The sequence below is a fragment of the Tenrec ecaudatus genome, chromosome 17 (assembly GCF_050624435.1).
Source record: "Tenrec ecaudatus isolate mTenEca1 chromosome 17, mTenEca1.hap1, whole genome shotgun sequence".
NCBI lineage: Eukaryota > Metazoa > Chordata > Mammalia > Afrosoricida > Tenrecidae > Tenrec > Tenrec ecaudatus.
In genome coordinates this window covers 64,201,859-64,217,141 of record NC_134546.1, presented here as the reverse complement: position 1 = coordinate 64,217,141, position 15,283 = coordinate 64,201,859, and the positions used below count along the sequence as shown (strand labels likewise).

The following is a 15,283-nucleotide window of genomic DNA, read 5'->3' as shown; positions in this document are numbered from 1 at the left end:
GACACAGTAACACTGCCGAGCAATCCCGAGTCCAACTACACAAAGATCTCCGTGAGAGCGGGGCTCTGCACACACTGGGGCTAGTGGGCCAAGAGAATGGGAGCAAGTGTTCAGTTCAGAAACAGAACAGGCTAGCCAGATGGGCTATATAAGATTAATTCAGTGATTCTGTTCACCAAAGGCCAGGCACCGAGTGATGGGAGGCGACAGAGATGGGCCAGCCAGCCAGAACTGGGCCTGGAGGGGCCCAGCCTTGTAGGGAATCCCCCCTGAAGAAATGGTGATGCAGACCCGGAGAGGCCAGCTGGGGGTGGGCTGGCAAGCAGGCTCCCAGCCCTCACTAAGCCTAAGAACTGAGACTGCCTGCCTCCAAGTCCCTGAAACCTGACACGCGTTAGAGACAGTAAAGCAAATAATCATTAATATTGAATGGGCTGAGATTAGTGTCGGGGAAGAGGGAGTCCTTCCCGATTAATAATGCATTGAGGACTCCTTCAGAGGCAGGAAAAATTATGCGGGGCACAGTTGCCCGGGCAAACAATAGCTCTTTAATTTGGGGGCTGCTGAGAGCTCTGTGGCGGGACCTCTCCCTGGCTTGGGCTCCAGCAGCAGCCTTGCTTCCTGTCTCTGAAAGGCCCCACCCCACGCTCCCACAGGGTGCGCGATCCTGGTGCTGCCCTCGCCAGCGGCAAAGTGCAGCGCACCCCTGAGTTTAGAGCCTTAGAACTTCTTCCATCCTGACCTCTAGAACAAGCTGTGATGCCACCCCCTCCCCGCCCCCAGGAAGCCAGCTGATGCCCTTTGCTGGGGTGTTTTCTGCATGCAGCCCTGGGTCACAGTGACCTGGGCACCCCGTGGCACCCAGCAGGCCAGCCACATACCATATTCCGGGACTTCTCAGATGCACTAGGAGCCCAGTCTGACTGCATCATGCCGCTACAGTGCGGTTCCCCTGTGATCGAGGGTGGAACCCAGGGCCAGGTCTCCCTGCAGTCTGGCAGGAGGAGCCAGGAAAAGCCCACAAACCCACTGAAGCCCCTCCGACTTGAAGCAGCAGTGTGGAAGGGGCTCAGTGGCCAGGCCTGAGTTCCAGTTCGCCTGAGCTGACCCGGAGCCCAGGGCGCCTCTGCTCTCTTCTCCTGGAAAGCCCTGCACGCATCCAAGTGTGTTGAGTGACTGTGCTCAGGTCCTCTACCGGCCAGGCCTGGTGTCTCCAGGGCACCCTCCACCCAGCAAGAGGTCTGCTTACTCTCTGCCTGCAGGGGCCAGAGGCACGTTGCAATTCAAAGGCCGGATAATCACAAGCTGGAGGTGCCGTGGGGCCGGGCTAAGTCCCAGCTGTGTTAGCACCAGGGCTGCAGACCGTGAGTGGTGGCTGCGCCCACTGCCCCAAGAGCCACTCTGCCCGGAACGGTGCTGCAGGCCGGATGACAGCGGTGGCACCCCTTCCCTCCGCTGATAAAGGCTGCTGCGACAGGGGCAGTGGAGGCATTTCTCCGGGGCCGACAGGCTCATTATGACCAGCTGGTGCGTGTGGCAGGGAGAGGGGGCTGTGAGGCAGGCCTCAGGCAGCGCCGTTTCTGGAAGCAGAAGCGGGAGGCAGTTTTTGTTCCCAACCCTCAAAGCACTGCTGAGTACTGGAGAACGGGCCCTCAGCTGAGGCCTGAGGAAGGGCCTGTCCTGTGTCCCTCCTGCTCCTCCGCCTTGGCCACCATCACCTCCTCCTAACAAACAGAATTGTGTTCACACTCTGTCAGCCGCAGGGGCAAAACCACCTGAGATTGCAAACCGCATGTCTAACCCGACTTTCTTGTCTCAGCGATAAACATACTGTCCCTTCCAGTAATTTCTACCCGTGACTCCACTCCCTGCTTCTGTATCTCTGGACCCCTTGGAATCGGGGGGGCAGCTGGGTTAGATGCAGGATTTTTCTCCAAGACGATACCCTCCAGAGTCTGTGTATATCACGCCCACCCTCCCAGGCACCTCAGCTCCGCTTGGAGGCCCTGGGCTCCCCCTGGAGTAGTGGGCAGAAGCAGGTCTGGCCCTAGTCCCAGCTCTGGCTGTGTGGCCTCAGCTTCCCCATTCTGTTGATCCAAGTGGTTCGCTGAGCTGATGGCCTCTCCTCTCTGCCTGGGTGGCCATGCTGCTGGGCTGGCTGGAGGTGGGGGAAGTGGCCTGAGAAGGCCCCTCTCCGTCAGTCAGTGCCCACTCTGTGCTGTCCGCATCTCCTACCTGATGGTGTTGTCAGCATCGCAGAGGCAAGGCAGGGTGCAGCCTGTGCCGTGCAGGCCTTCCGGGCACAGCCGCTCTTGGCAGCGGGGGCCCTTGTAGCCAGCCTCACACTCGCAGGCCCCCGAGGTGGGGGCGCACTGCCCGCCGTTGTGGCAGTCACAGTGCTGTGAGCACTGGAAGCCGAAGGTCCCGAAGGGGCATTCCTCTTGGCACCTGCAGGGACAGCAGAGAGGGACAGAGCCTGTGGTGGGGCTGCCACCTGCCCTTGTACACCCAACCAGCATGGCCCCGACCTTGCTTCCAGGCTTGGGCCTTATCCACTCCCCCCAACCCTCCTCTGCTCCTCCAGGAAGTATTCCATGATTGGGCTCATCCCTCCCACTCCTCCTTCATACCAGTCTCCTCAGCTTTTCAACAATGCGTGCGTACAATCAGAGTTCATTGACTCTAAGCCTTGTGTATTAGGAAGGCGTGCTGGCCTCTCTGAAATCAGCGAAGTCTTACGGCTGACAGCCTGTGCCTGTCTGTCCTTCCTAACCTGTTGGACTCCAGTCGATTCCGACTCTGAGTGACCTTGTAGGTTCCCCAGGCTGTCACCTTTGTGGAAGTGGACTGCCACATCCTGCTCCCTCGCAGTGGCTGCTGGGTTCCCTTAGCAGTTGAGCACTTTAACCACCGCACCACCAGCACTCCTTTGCTTCTCCTTGATCCGTGGTGTGATGTGGTGTCGCGTTGGAGCCGACTCGCAGTGATTTGAAGCACAGCGGAACGAAGCCCGGCCCGGCCCGCACCACCCTCACACCTGTGCGTATGGGGGAGACCGCTGTCACAGCCAGTCATCTCGCCAATGGCAACCGCTTTTCCTCTCGGGGGTATATAAAGCGATGCATCTTACAGTTGGTGGCAGCGTGGATTTGATGGAATGGAGCACGTTCATTTCTACTCGAGAGCTGGTCTTCGGTCTCTGGGCAGTCTCCCATGTCACTGGGAACCATGTCCCTTCTGTCAGTGTGGAATGTCCCCCAAGCAGAAGGCTGGGCAATCCCCCATTTCAGGGGCCATTCCCTGGACCTTGGATTAGAAGTCCCCTCCGGGCACGGGCTGAGTGTATCCCCCAGTCTACAAGTCCCCAAGGATAAGAGCTCCTGCCTCCTGGGGCCCCACGCACAATGGCCACCTTCCGCCGTTGTGCTAACCACTCTGGACCATTGGTTGTGGGGGCACTAGCCCTCTGAGTGCCCCAGCTGCCTCTCCCCAGCCTGGTCTAACCCCCACCAGTCTGTAGCTGTTTCTACAAAATCGCCCGAACCAAACCCACTGAGCTGCTTCATTGGGTTCCCAAGGCTCAATCGGTTTTCCTTCTCCTTCTTCACGTGTGCTGGCTTAAATGGAAGTTGGGTACGAGTCTCACTCTTGCATCTTCTCAAGGGAATCTTCCTTCTGTTTGACCTTGTCCTTTCCGTTCGAGGATCTGTCTGCGGTCTCTGTCCAGTTGGAGCCTCGCAGACCACCTTGCAGGGGTGAAGGCCCACACGGGCAGTCGTGCCGTTAGCTTGAGCTTGCTGCACCATTCAAGGTAGGGGATGGATTTCTTCATGTAAACCCGCACCCCTTTGCCAATTGGCTGGCCTTTGCAGGGTCCTCGCACAAGCTGGACTTGGGCATCCCCCCGAACACGATTTCTGTCTCAGTTCCCTCGAAAGACAGGAAGAAGTAATCTTCCTGCGGACGTGGGAAGGTGCTTTCAACTGCCTTTTCCGGTTTCTCCTCTGCTCCGAAGCCACCAAAGGAGGAAAGTTCCTTTTGGCTGCTGCTCCTTCTGCAAAGGCCCCCAGAGGGAAAAGGAGTTATAAGCTGCTTCCGGTTCTGCATATTTTATCGGCCAAACATCTCTTTTTTTTCCCTTTCATGTTTTATTGTGCATTCGGTGAAGGATGACGGCACAGACAAGCAGTTTCATGAGCAGCAAACCAGACACGGTTTGCTCCAGCTCACCCACGGCAGCCCCTTAGGGTGCCGTCGCTCACCCTGCTTCTCCTCTAAGCTCTGCACTTGGGGAAAAGGGGCCTACCTGGTTGATCATTCTAACACAGGGTGAGTTCGGGGCCAGACCTGAAGGGTGACTAAGAACCACAGTTTGGCTGTCTTGGGGTGGGAAGGGGTGTCTCACCAGTCTCTCCCCAGCCAGCTGGTCTCCTTCATGATTTGGAGTTTTGTGGCACATTTTCTCTCACTCTTTCCAGGACCTGCCAATAGGAACCTATCCAGAGACACTGACCACCTGGCTCTGGTCTTCGCGTGGTGGAGACTATTGTCCAGGGGACTCGATGTTTCTGTGTCTGCGATGTTCCTTGGTCTTTATCCCCCAGATGGAGAGATGGATCAATGTACCTTCCAAGACTCTTCTCCAGCGTTTCTGGCTCCAGGTGCTGCTCACGAACGTAGACATGCAACATTGTCTTTGTGAACATGCTGTGCCAGTTGACCTTGCTGTTCGCTGGGAAGCTTTCATTTTTCACTGATGATAAAAACGAGCTTTTATCGATTTTGTGTGAGGTGCCCAGTCTGGTGCCAAGTCATCAGATCTCCCACTTAATCTTTTTTTTATTGCAACTCAGGTGAGAATGTACATTTCAGACCACCAACGCTATGCTCTGCAGCCTAAACTACCGATTCACCACCCACACAGCTCACTCCTCCCCGGCTCCTGGACTTCCCCTCTCTCCAAACTGTCCGGGAGCACACAGCCTCCTCTTTCTTCTGTAGAGCGGCTGGTGGGTTCAAACTGCTGGCCTTTTGGTTAGCGATCCGGCACCACCAGGACCCCTCAGAGTTGTTCCAGGAGATGTAGATCCATGCCACACCATCATGAAGGTGTTCAACATGGTGAAGCGGTTCTCCAGAGCCAGAGCCAGGCAGCTCCTGCGTCCTGAGGACAGTAAACACTGCCTCTGACTGCCGCTCTGTGTGGCCTGTGTCTTGGCACTGCTTCCATGATGCAGGGAATCGAGACCTTACCTCACAACTCTCTAACATCCCTTTTTCTGGTGCAAAGTGGGATGATAACGAAACCTCATTAACGTCTCTGAGGATTAAATGCATAACACCTTCATAAAGCGTCTGGCACTTAGGATGAGGTCACGCCCAAACTCTCTGAGACTGCCCACCATATGGGAGCAGGCAGCCTTGTCTTCCTCCTGGGGCGTGACTGGTGGCTTCGACTGTTGACCTGGAATTAGCCGCCAAGGCTTTCCCCACAGCCCCACCAGCGCCCCTTTCAATAAGCAATGCTCGTTATTTAAATGACTATTGTTAATCCCATCTTTACAGTTCTTCGAACAGAACTCATCTGATCTTCAGAATCTACACTCTGGCAAAAATGAACCCCGAAGGGAAACGCTGCAGTATGTGATCATCAGAATCCGTAACCCGAGGGTTATAGTGCCTTTGTTTTTGTGTTTTCCCACTTTCTAGGTTTTCTGTGTCTTCTAGAATAATCAGAGGGAAAAGGCAAAGGAAAGCTGCTTCAAACACATATGACCCTGGCTTTTTGTTAAGTCTTGGAGGGTCCTGGGTTCTCTACAGAGGCGGCAGGGAGACCTGGTGTGAGGTCACTGTGAGTCGGCATCGATGCGAGGGCAGTGGGTCTGAGGGTCTGTGATGCGGTTGAAGGGCCAGGCTCCAGAAGTCAACAGGGGCAGTTAGGGAGTAGGCTGAGGGTAGGGGCGGGAATCAGAGCTGCATGGCACCAACCTTGACCATTTTGGATTAGAATGTCCCTCTCTCCTTGTCCCTGTCTTTGCTGCCCTTTGCCCACAATGGCAGGGAGAGGAGGCAGACCTGGCAGCCCTTCATGGAAAGCACTGCCAGCTTGCTTCTTAGAGCCACTGTGGCAAAGAGATGAAGCTGACAGGAAGGAGACCCAGCAGGATAATGGTCGCCACACCTCAAGTACCATCAGGCATCGGGGCTCCCTGCTGCTCAGACCCAGACAGCTGCCCCCTGAACCCCCCCCCAGCCCCCCACCAACAGCGGGTATTCTCAGTGCCCTAATGTAGAAGCTGAGGAGGCTGAGTAGGAAGGCAAAGTGACTGTTCCAAGTGCACACAGCCCATGAGTGCGGAGATGACCCACCCCAGCTATCTGCTACAAAACGTGCTACATCTTAACCACTGCAGAGAGAGGAGGGAGGGAGGAGAGGGAAGAAGAGGGGGGGGGGATATCTGGAGGATGGGGAAGGAGGGCCACAGGAAGGAGGAGGAACAGGAGAAGGGGGACAAGGAGTGAAACTGAGTCCAAGAGCAGTAGAAGACCTAGGTCAACAGGAACTGAATTACCCATCTCCGTAGCAAGGTCAGCAGCTTGAAACCACCAGCCACTCTGCGGGGGAAAGATGAGGCTTTCTACTCACATAAAGAGTTACAGTCCTGGCAACCCACAGGGGAGTTCCACCCTGTCCTCCAGGGTCATTATGAGTTAGAATGGGCTCGACGGCAGTCTGTGTGGAGAGTTTCTTGGGGTGGGGTGGGGGGCACGGCATGCTCAACAGCAATGGGTTATTTATGTAGCTTATCCTGTCTCAGAATGGATTTCCCAGAAGCCACTGGGTTAACTGGCTTCTGATGTCCCAGATGTTGGGGAGAAACCCAGACTAGGTATGGTACCTCAGGAGACCCTTTCCCGCTTTCCCGGGGGACGTGCCTGCACCCTCTCACCCCCCTGAGTCAGAGCTGGGACTGCTCGCTCACACCCTGCAGCACGGAGGGGGACTGACACCGTCACCACAGAGAAAGAATCTGGAGATGGAATATTGACAGCCCAATCCATTTACATAATCAGCCCTCCCTCCTTTTTTTTTGCCTCCTCACAATTTAAACAACTTATTTATTTAGAGATCAAGCAATGACTGCTAATGAATTTTACACAAAGCAAGCTAATAACGGGCCTCGGGAACAGAGGGGTGATCACAGCAGGAATTAGCTTCCTGCTTAAACATCCTGCCTTTGCAGCCCATCCATCTAATGTGTCCGATCTCGCCATTAACAACCCCATACACTGCTCAATTAAGTCACAAAACGAGCTGCAGAGCCCTCGTTACGTGTTTCCTTTACACTGCCTATCGGGGGAGGCCGCATTATCACACCGCTCAACTTTCATGTTTGGCGAGGATTTGGGGCGGATGACTGCAGCTGTCACCTTTGAGATTAATGGAGGCTGTTTGACAAAAAATTCATCGCCAGGCCGCCCGTCAGGTGTGAACCCAAACCAGGCCACCCGCCTGCCTTTTGTCCTCTCCTGGGGTTGATGGCTCAAGCTTCCTGTGGGGCCCGAGGCTTTGGGGGTCTCTCTTCTGCCATGGCCTCATGGCAGGACTCCAGCCCAAAGCACTCAGGGCCACTTGGCGGTGAGAACCACGAGCCGATGGGCGAGTCTGGTTGAGCCCAGGGCCTGCTCCCCACCCCTCCCCCCCAATAGCTGTGCTCTGCCGCTTCTGTGAGAGGGAGCCAAACATCACTGTCCCATCTGCCTCGGAGGCCATCCAGGGCCCTGCCTCTAAAAGAAGGGGTTCCCACTTTAGGGGGACTCTTGAGGATGTTGTTGTTCAGTGCCACTGAGTCAGCTCCCACCCATCGGGACCCTGTGCAGAACGAAACCCTGCCCAGACCTGTGCCATCCTCACAATCGTTCTTATGTCTGAGCCCTTGCTGTAGCCGCCGTGTCAGTCCATCTCACAGAGGGCCGGCCTCTTTGGCACACTCCTTCCCCTTTACCAAGTGTGAGAGTCAAGGTTTATTGTGCCAACCTGGCCAATGAACACGTGGGATTAACTGAAGGGTAGTTTAGATGAAGGGCAGAGAGATCAATGGCTCAGAGAGCCTCGCCTGTCTTGTCTCTTGCTCTCTGATGGTCGGACCAGTCACGGCTGCCTTAGCCAGTTCTCTGCCTCAGCTGGCAAGGCTCACTTCCTGTGAGACATCCCTGAGGAGAAGTCACATGGATCTAGCCCGATGCAGCCCTGGGTGCTGGAGCAGTCGCGTGGAAACCCCTGCCAGTGCTGAGATGCTTACATATTCACTGATTCAGCTTTCCTCCTGTAGTCGACATCATTGCCTGTGTTTTGTGAGTCTGAGAAGGACTCTATAGATAGATGTCGGACATATGGACCAATGTCGGACTTATGGGCTTGGACTGGACTGGGTTAGGATACTTAATGTATCCATTACATAAAACTCTCTCTTATAAAACATGAGTGTTTATGAATTTTGTTTCTCTAGTCTACCCAGACTAACACACCAAGCATGATGTCCTTCTCCAGGGACTGGCTTCTCCAAAGTAGTAGGATGAAGTCTTACCATCTTTGCTTCTAAGGAGCACTCTGACCTTACTTCTATGTGGAGGGTGGTTAGGTGACATATTTCAGGACTCCATCAGACGTCAGGGACGGGTGGAGTCTACGGGTCACCACATGCTCTGTGCCTGGGCAGCTTTTGACCGCCCCCCTAGGGGGGCTGCCCTCTCTGGAACTAAGCCCCAGGATAAATGTGGAGAATCTCTCTCTGGACATCACTAAGGATTGGGAGCAGATTCCCAGGGGAGTCGTGGTGATGTTGGTCAGAGCTGGAAGGCCTCATCGGTTGGCTGAATCTCTATCCCGGCTTCTGGCCAGGACTAACAGCATACAGGGGCGGAGCGGAAACCTAGACCGAAAGGAACCAGGTGCTCAGGGTGCGAAAGCCCCTTCTCACTGCCTTCTCCCCGTGCAAGACGTCTGTAGGGAGGATGAGAGGGGAGGGGCTTGAGCTGGGTCCTGTGGGCACCTGTCCTCCTCCCACTCTGAACTCACTCACTGCCGGACCACTGCTTGCTGTGCCCTGCTCCTCCAGGGCACCCGCCCCACCCACCTGCCATATGTCTTCCAGGTGTGAATGTGCCCCTACACACATTGCACAGTGTTCTGTTGGGTGGGTTATCCACTCTGCTGGGCGCCTCACGGCGTCTGCTCTCAGACGGCAGGCCTTCAGAGATGCAAGCTGCTGTCAGGCGCCTCGGGGCAGAACTCACATCAGGAACGAAAGCCCTCGGCCTGAAGGAATGGCGCACACCGCAGGAACTGGTTTGGTACTCTCAGCCGCTCAGGGTGATGCGCGCCAAGGTCTCCCTGCCTTGAAAGTCCTCTGGAGGGGGAATGTTCACCCCCACCCCACCCCATAAGTCCAGGCATATCCAGAGCTGGGTACCTGGCCTGAGCTGCAGACTGAGGGCCAGGATGTACACCCCCTGCCGGTTCCCTCTCACAGCAGCCTCAGGGCAGGGGAGAGCTGCCTGCTCCCAAGGGTTCCCAGCACCGCCAGGCTTCCCAGAAGCAGACAGACTCATCGGTCTTCATAGGGTTGAGCCACCAACCTGTGCTTATCCCAACATTTAACCCACTGCACCATCAGGGCTCCTGAGCTCCAGGAAGGAGGGGTGGGCAAGGCGCCCTGGCAGGAGGCCTCAGAGGGCCTTCTGAGGAAGGAGCTGGGAAGCGTGCCAGAGAGACTGCTGTGAGCTGTCCCATGCAGGGCTGTGGCGAGCGTCGCAAAGTGAACAGCAAGGACAGTAGTTGGCCCTCACCCTTACCTGTCTCCCATGTATCCAGCGGTGCAGTGGCACTGCCCTGTCACGTGATCACATTGCCCTCCATGGTGGCAAGGACAGTCCTGGCTGCAGTTCTGGCCAAACGTGCCTGGTGGGCAGGGCTGGGCACACACTGCCCCCTGAAACAGAGGAGGGACACACATGCATGGGCAATGCTGCTGAGGCCTCTCTCTTAGGAGGGCATGGAGGCCACAGCCCCAGGAACCACCCTACCCCCCCCAGTGGACTCATACGAGGCAGGACACCGTGGCATGCTGGTCCACGTCCCCCATTTACAGATGGAATGACTGAGGCAGTACACACTTAGTGAGGGCCTACCACAGACCAGGCCCTGTATTAGATACTAAAGATAGATATTAGACTTGACTCCTGTCCTCTCAGCCTGCGGGGAAATAAACAAGGAAACAATAAAGTCTCAGCCACCACGTACTCTCCCATGGCTATAAAATAAAGCATAAGGAGAAACAGAGAAGAAGATTCTGATTAAATATGTGCGAACTTAATGAACTTAAATCTATCCCACAACTTTCTGCCTCACCCCGCTCCCCTGGCCCTATAAATTGATCTCCACTTCTTTCCCAAACATGGCTACAAAGAGCGAGGGTGACAAGAGCCACTAAGGGCGGAAAGAAAAGCAGATGAGACCGTAGCAGAGAGGGGCCGTCAGCGTGTGGCAGATGGAAAAGCAGAGAGCACAGTCATCCTTCAGGGCGGTTTCCGCTTTCTCAGCACTGCCAGGGGCCCGCAACTTGACCGTGGGAAGGCATCCAGCTTCAGGCTGATTTGCAACCTCAGAAAAGCCCAGAGATGTGAGGAACCTCTAACAGGCAGGGTGCAGGTGGGGTGAGAACCAGAGGGCTCTTGGAATGCATATGAAAGAGGCAATTAGCTCCTTCCCCACTCCACAGGCTGGCCTTCAAATCGCCCTCCCCAAGCCTGGCAGGAGACTGGCAGTTGACGTTTGAAGAAGCTGACCCTCTGAGGCTTTGGATGATATAGGGGCACCAGGCAAAGCTCAGAGTTGGGGTGCTGTGCTGAAAATAGAGGTCATAACAGCGGAAGGATCAGAGATCTTTGCTTTCTTCCCCGGCTCAGCTCCCAGAGTGCTGCCTGCTGGGCAGATGTCCCTCTGCCAAGGGTCCTTTCTGGGGAGCCGTGATGCGCTCAGGCGAACAGATCTACTGACACGCAAGGGCTCCATCCGCAGACCCGCCTGGTCTGGAATCCCGACCCCCATTAGTTTCTGAGTCTCATCCCGCTGATTGCCACTGACTAACCCCTTGAGCTTCTGAGGCTGTACGTGGCTATGAGAGCTGAAAGGGGCGTCTTCCTCCCGTGGAGTGTCTAGTGGATTCGAAGTGCTGATCTTGAGGCCAGCAGTCTAACGAGCAACCAGAATGCCACACAGGCTCCAACGAGGCTCATCAGACACGCGGAATAAAGCTCCGGCCTGAGAGATGAACAGAGAGGGAAACAAATAGAGAAAGGGATGCAGTGGCAACAGGAAACCAAGGAAAGTGAAAAAGAAAAACGAACCCCCACTCAAATGTGTGTCTGCAGGTGGTTATAAGAAAGATAGTCGGTGAACCTCCACCTGCAGGCGAGATGCCCATGAAGACCATCAGCTCTGCCAAAGGGGTGGGGAAGGAGGAATCCAAAGATTTCAGCGAGGTTGTCAGCGGAATTGGCTCCTGCAAAAGTGGAAACGAAGCCAAAAAAATAGAAAAGAAAGGCAGCAGGAAAGGATAAATCTTCAGAGAAAAAAGTGCAAGCCAAGGGGAAAAGAGGCACAAAGGGAAAACAGATTGAAGTGGTGAACCAGGACACTAAAATAAAAATGTACCTGCCGAAAACGGAGAAGCTACAGAGGAGGGGCGTCCAGCCTCCAATGATGCAGACCAGAAAGAAGCCCAGTCTGATGATGTTTGTCCATGCGTCTGATCAGTGGGCCCTGCATCTTCCTTCTCTGAGAATCCAGAGGAGTATTTTTTTATCAGCTATTTTATAAATGCGAGTTTTTTTAGGAGCACTAGAGATATTTCTAAGAAGGCAGTCTTATTTCATCCCATGTTTAAAAAGTGTAAATACATTTTTAAAATACATGCAACCAAAAAATAGTGGACATTGAATTGTGGGAAAGTTTGCCTATCTTGGGTGTCAATGTAACTTTTTGTTGGATGTGTGTGGTGTCTGTATCCCATAACACAAAACATACTTTACGGCAATTGGGTGCCACTGACATTTAAAATTGTTTCCATGTTATTTTCCAGTAGAATTATTTCTTAAAGGCCCTCCCATGGCTCTCTTTGTCAGAACCGTGTGCATTCCCTAACATGTTGGTCCTGGTGGCCCAGTTTTCCTGATAACTTTGGGTGTGTAGTGTGTGTGGCATTAAACTGTGGATTGGTGGAACTTCTGATGTAACAGCTTATCGACATTTGAAGATACTGGTACTGGCTGTCCTTCTAAGGAAAATATGCCTCCACATATAAAGCTGGAAAGTCACTGACATTTAGGGGAAAAAATAGTAACCACGTCTTTTTAGACGGTTGGTATGTGTATTAAAAAAAAGTACAAATTGTTTATGATATCTCTGTTCTCATCCTCAAACTAATAAATGAAATACCAATTACAAAAGAAAAAACAGAGAATATATTCAAGAAAAAATGGAATGTGATAAAAGGGAATATCCAGACCATCCTGAAAACTAAATGAAAAAATATTTGAAAAATAAAATAGAAGGGCTGAGAGATAAAGTCGAAGAAACCTCTCACAAAACAGTAAAACAGAGAGTGAACATGAAACCAGTGGAGAAACACAAGGGAATTAAGAAGATGATCTCTCCTGGCGGTCCGACATTAATTAGCAAGCGTTCCAGATAGTGGAATGAAGAAAATTGAGGAGCATGAATTAACCAAAAAACATAATACAAGAAAACTTCCAAAGTGAAAGGAAGAAACATTTGTATTTCCAAATGGAAAGGATCTACCAAGCCTAGAAATGAAGATGGTGAAACATCAATGCACATGCTTTGGACAGTTTACCAGGAAGGGCCAGTCGCTAGAGCGCAACCTCACAATGGGAAATGCAGGGCCGTGAAGGAGAGGATGGGCTCATGGCTGTAGCAATGGCTGTGCGCCTGGTGCAGGTCTGGGCAATCTTTATGGTACTCAGAGTCTTGATGCTCACTACCAAGCACCTAACAGCAACAACACCCAGCACAAGTGAAAAGATCCCAGTAAAGGTGTATCATGGTAAATTTATGTATCTGTATGAGTAAGTAAATAGTCCTCAAGGCCTTTAGAAGGAGGGTAATGGTCACATATAAAAGAAGGGGTGGGGTGTGTGAGAATTAGGCCTCTTAGCCAGAAGTTAAAGGACACTAGAATAATTCCTTTAAAGTCGGAAGAAACGGCCTTTCCTCAGCTATAATTCTATACCCAGCTAAACTAATACTCAAATGGGGTATCAACAAATATAGTTTTAGGCTTTACTAGCTTCAAAAAGTCAACCTTCTGAGAATACATTCTCAGGAAATGCCAGAACATTTATTCCATCAAAAAGGAAGAGTCAATCAATGTCGCTGAACATTATGTGTAGAAATTGTTGAACCGGAGTGGGTTTTGTTGTACACATCATCACCAAAAATACAATACAATATTTTTTAAAGAGCAATTGTCCTACAAAGACACAAATGCCGGAAAGCAGGGAAACTCTCAGAGGAGAGAGGTGAATGGGTGCCCCAGGTTGGCAGCTGCGTGGCAGGCCTAGCGCAGAACTCACATGGGAACAGAAGAGTAGACTGGCCCCACTCAACAGAAAGCGGCTTGTTCCCATGGAAGAAAAACATAAATCCAAATCGAGAGATTTCCTGATGTAGCTGAACTTATTCTGAACATGTTAAAAGTTGTGCCAGAATTTTGCAATAACTTCTGACAGAGCTAAGAATGCATGTGAGAACATATTAACATAAAGACCGATTTAATAAAAATTTGTAACGTAGCTGTATTGGGAGGATGTGGAACAGCATAGTGCGCGTGCGTGGGTGCGCGGGCGTGGGTGCGCGGGCGTGGGTGCGCGGGCGTGGGTGCGCGGGCGTGGGTGCGCGGGCGTGGGTGCGCGGGCGTGGGTGCGCGGGCGCGGGCGTGAGCAAGCTGATTCCTTTACTTCTACAGTGAGAAGGCAGCAAGAGCTGCAGGTTTAAGATGGAAAAGCCGGGAGACGGTGGTAAGTCGTGCTGTGTGCAGGTACGAAGGAACACTTAAAAGACGGGAAAGTGGCTGCCTTCTGAGAGTGGGGCTGAGTTTCAACTACCTGCCTACTTTAGATTATATGTGCTACTATATAACTTAAAGTGATATACAAACCGGATCCATTCCCCTGGTGTCTTTCAGAATTCGTAGGTAAGTGGAACCAGGTTGTACACGGTGACTTTCACTTTATTTTAGAGCAAGAAAAAGCCCAAGCTTTTCCGATGATTTAAAAGCTGCATGTTCAGCAAATGCAAGCGATTGTGATGAAGAATGGGTTTGAAGTACGGGCAGGTGAGTGAGGGTTGGTCCAGCCATTTCAAACGAGGGGAAGTTTACAGCACATTAAAGGGGCAAATAGAAATTGCTTATCACTCGGGGGATTGCCTGGAAACACATGAATCTCTCACCAAACAGACATCGGAGCATGTTCTTGTGGCCCTTGCACCCACTCACACTAGAGCGAATCACTTCTCTTAAGGAGGCTGAAGATAATTCCATCATGAATCAATCCATTAGCGCAACACACAGTTATTAGGCACCAATAATTGCCAACCTTGAAGAAGCTAATTCAGTCAGGAAAATACAGCCAGACCAGAGTCATCTTTTAAGATCATCAAAGTTACTTGTAATTAATGAATTCAGCCCAGGCTTCCCCTCTCAGCCAGGGTCTGAGCAAAGAGGATTAAAGGGGGTCATAGAAGCAAGGATTGAGGGGGACAGAGCCAGGAGACGGATGGTAAGATGAGAGTACACGTGAGGGCCAAGTTCACTGCCACTGAAGCCGTACGACTCATAATGACCTTAGTGTCTCTGAGGCTGAAAGTCTTCATGGGAACAGGGAGCTGCATCTTACCCTCTCGAAGCAGCTGGTGCCAGTTGAACCGCCCATCTTGTGGTTGGCAGCCTGACACCAAGCTCGCCGCATCACCAGGGCTCCTTTGATCTGTACAAGGGGACAGTAAGCCCCTGTCTCCTAGGTGTTTGGGAACGTTAGCAATGTGAAGGAACTCGGGTGGTACCTTAAAGAGCGAGGACTTAATAGTCATGACATCCAAGCTGACACAGCCCAGCATAACGCAGGACTGCGGCACTCTGGGGAGAAGCACACGGCTAATGCTGGCTGGAAGAGCAGGGAGGGGAGGATCAGAGCGGCCCGT

At 52.7% G+C, this 15,283-nt stretch overlaps 1 protein-coding gene across 2 annotated transcripts in view; it reads right to left on the bottom strand.

Annotated features, from left to right (window-relative positions):
- Positions 1-15,283, bottom strand: part of MEGF11 (multiple EGF like domains 11) — a 264,875-nt gene that overhangs the window by 54,491 nt on the left and 195,101 nt on the right. For both annotated transcript variants that reach the window (XM_075535527.1, XM_075535528.1), the window contains exons 7-8: positions 9,856-9,992; positions 2,236-2,448 (exon numbers count right to left, since the gene is read on the bottom strand). In XM_075535527.1, coding sequence (XP_075391642.1) covers positions 2,236-2,448; positions 9,856-9,992 — 350 coding nt within the window. The remainder of the gene's footprint in view (positions 1-2,235; positions 2,449-9,855; positions 9,993-15,283) is intronic.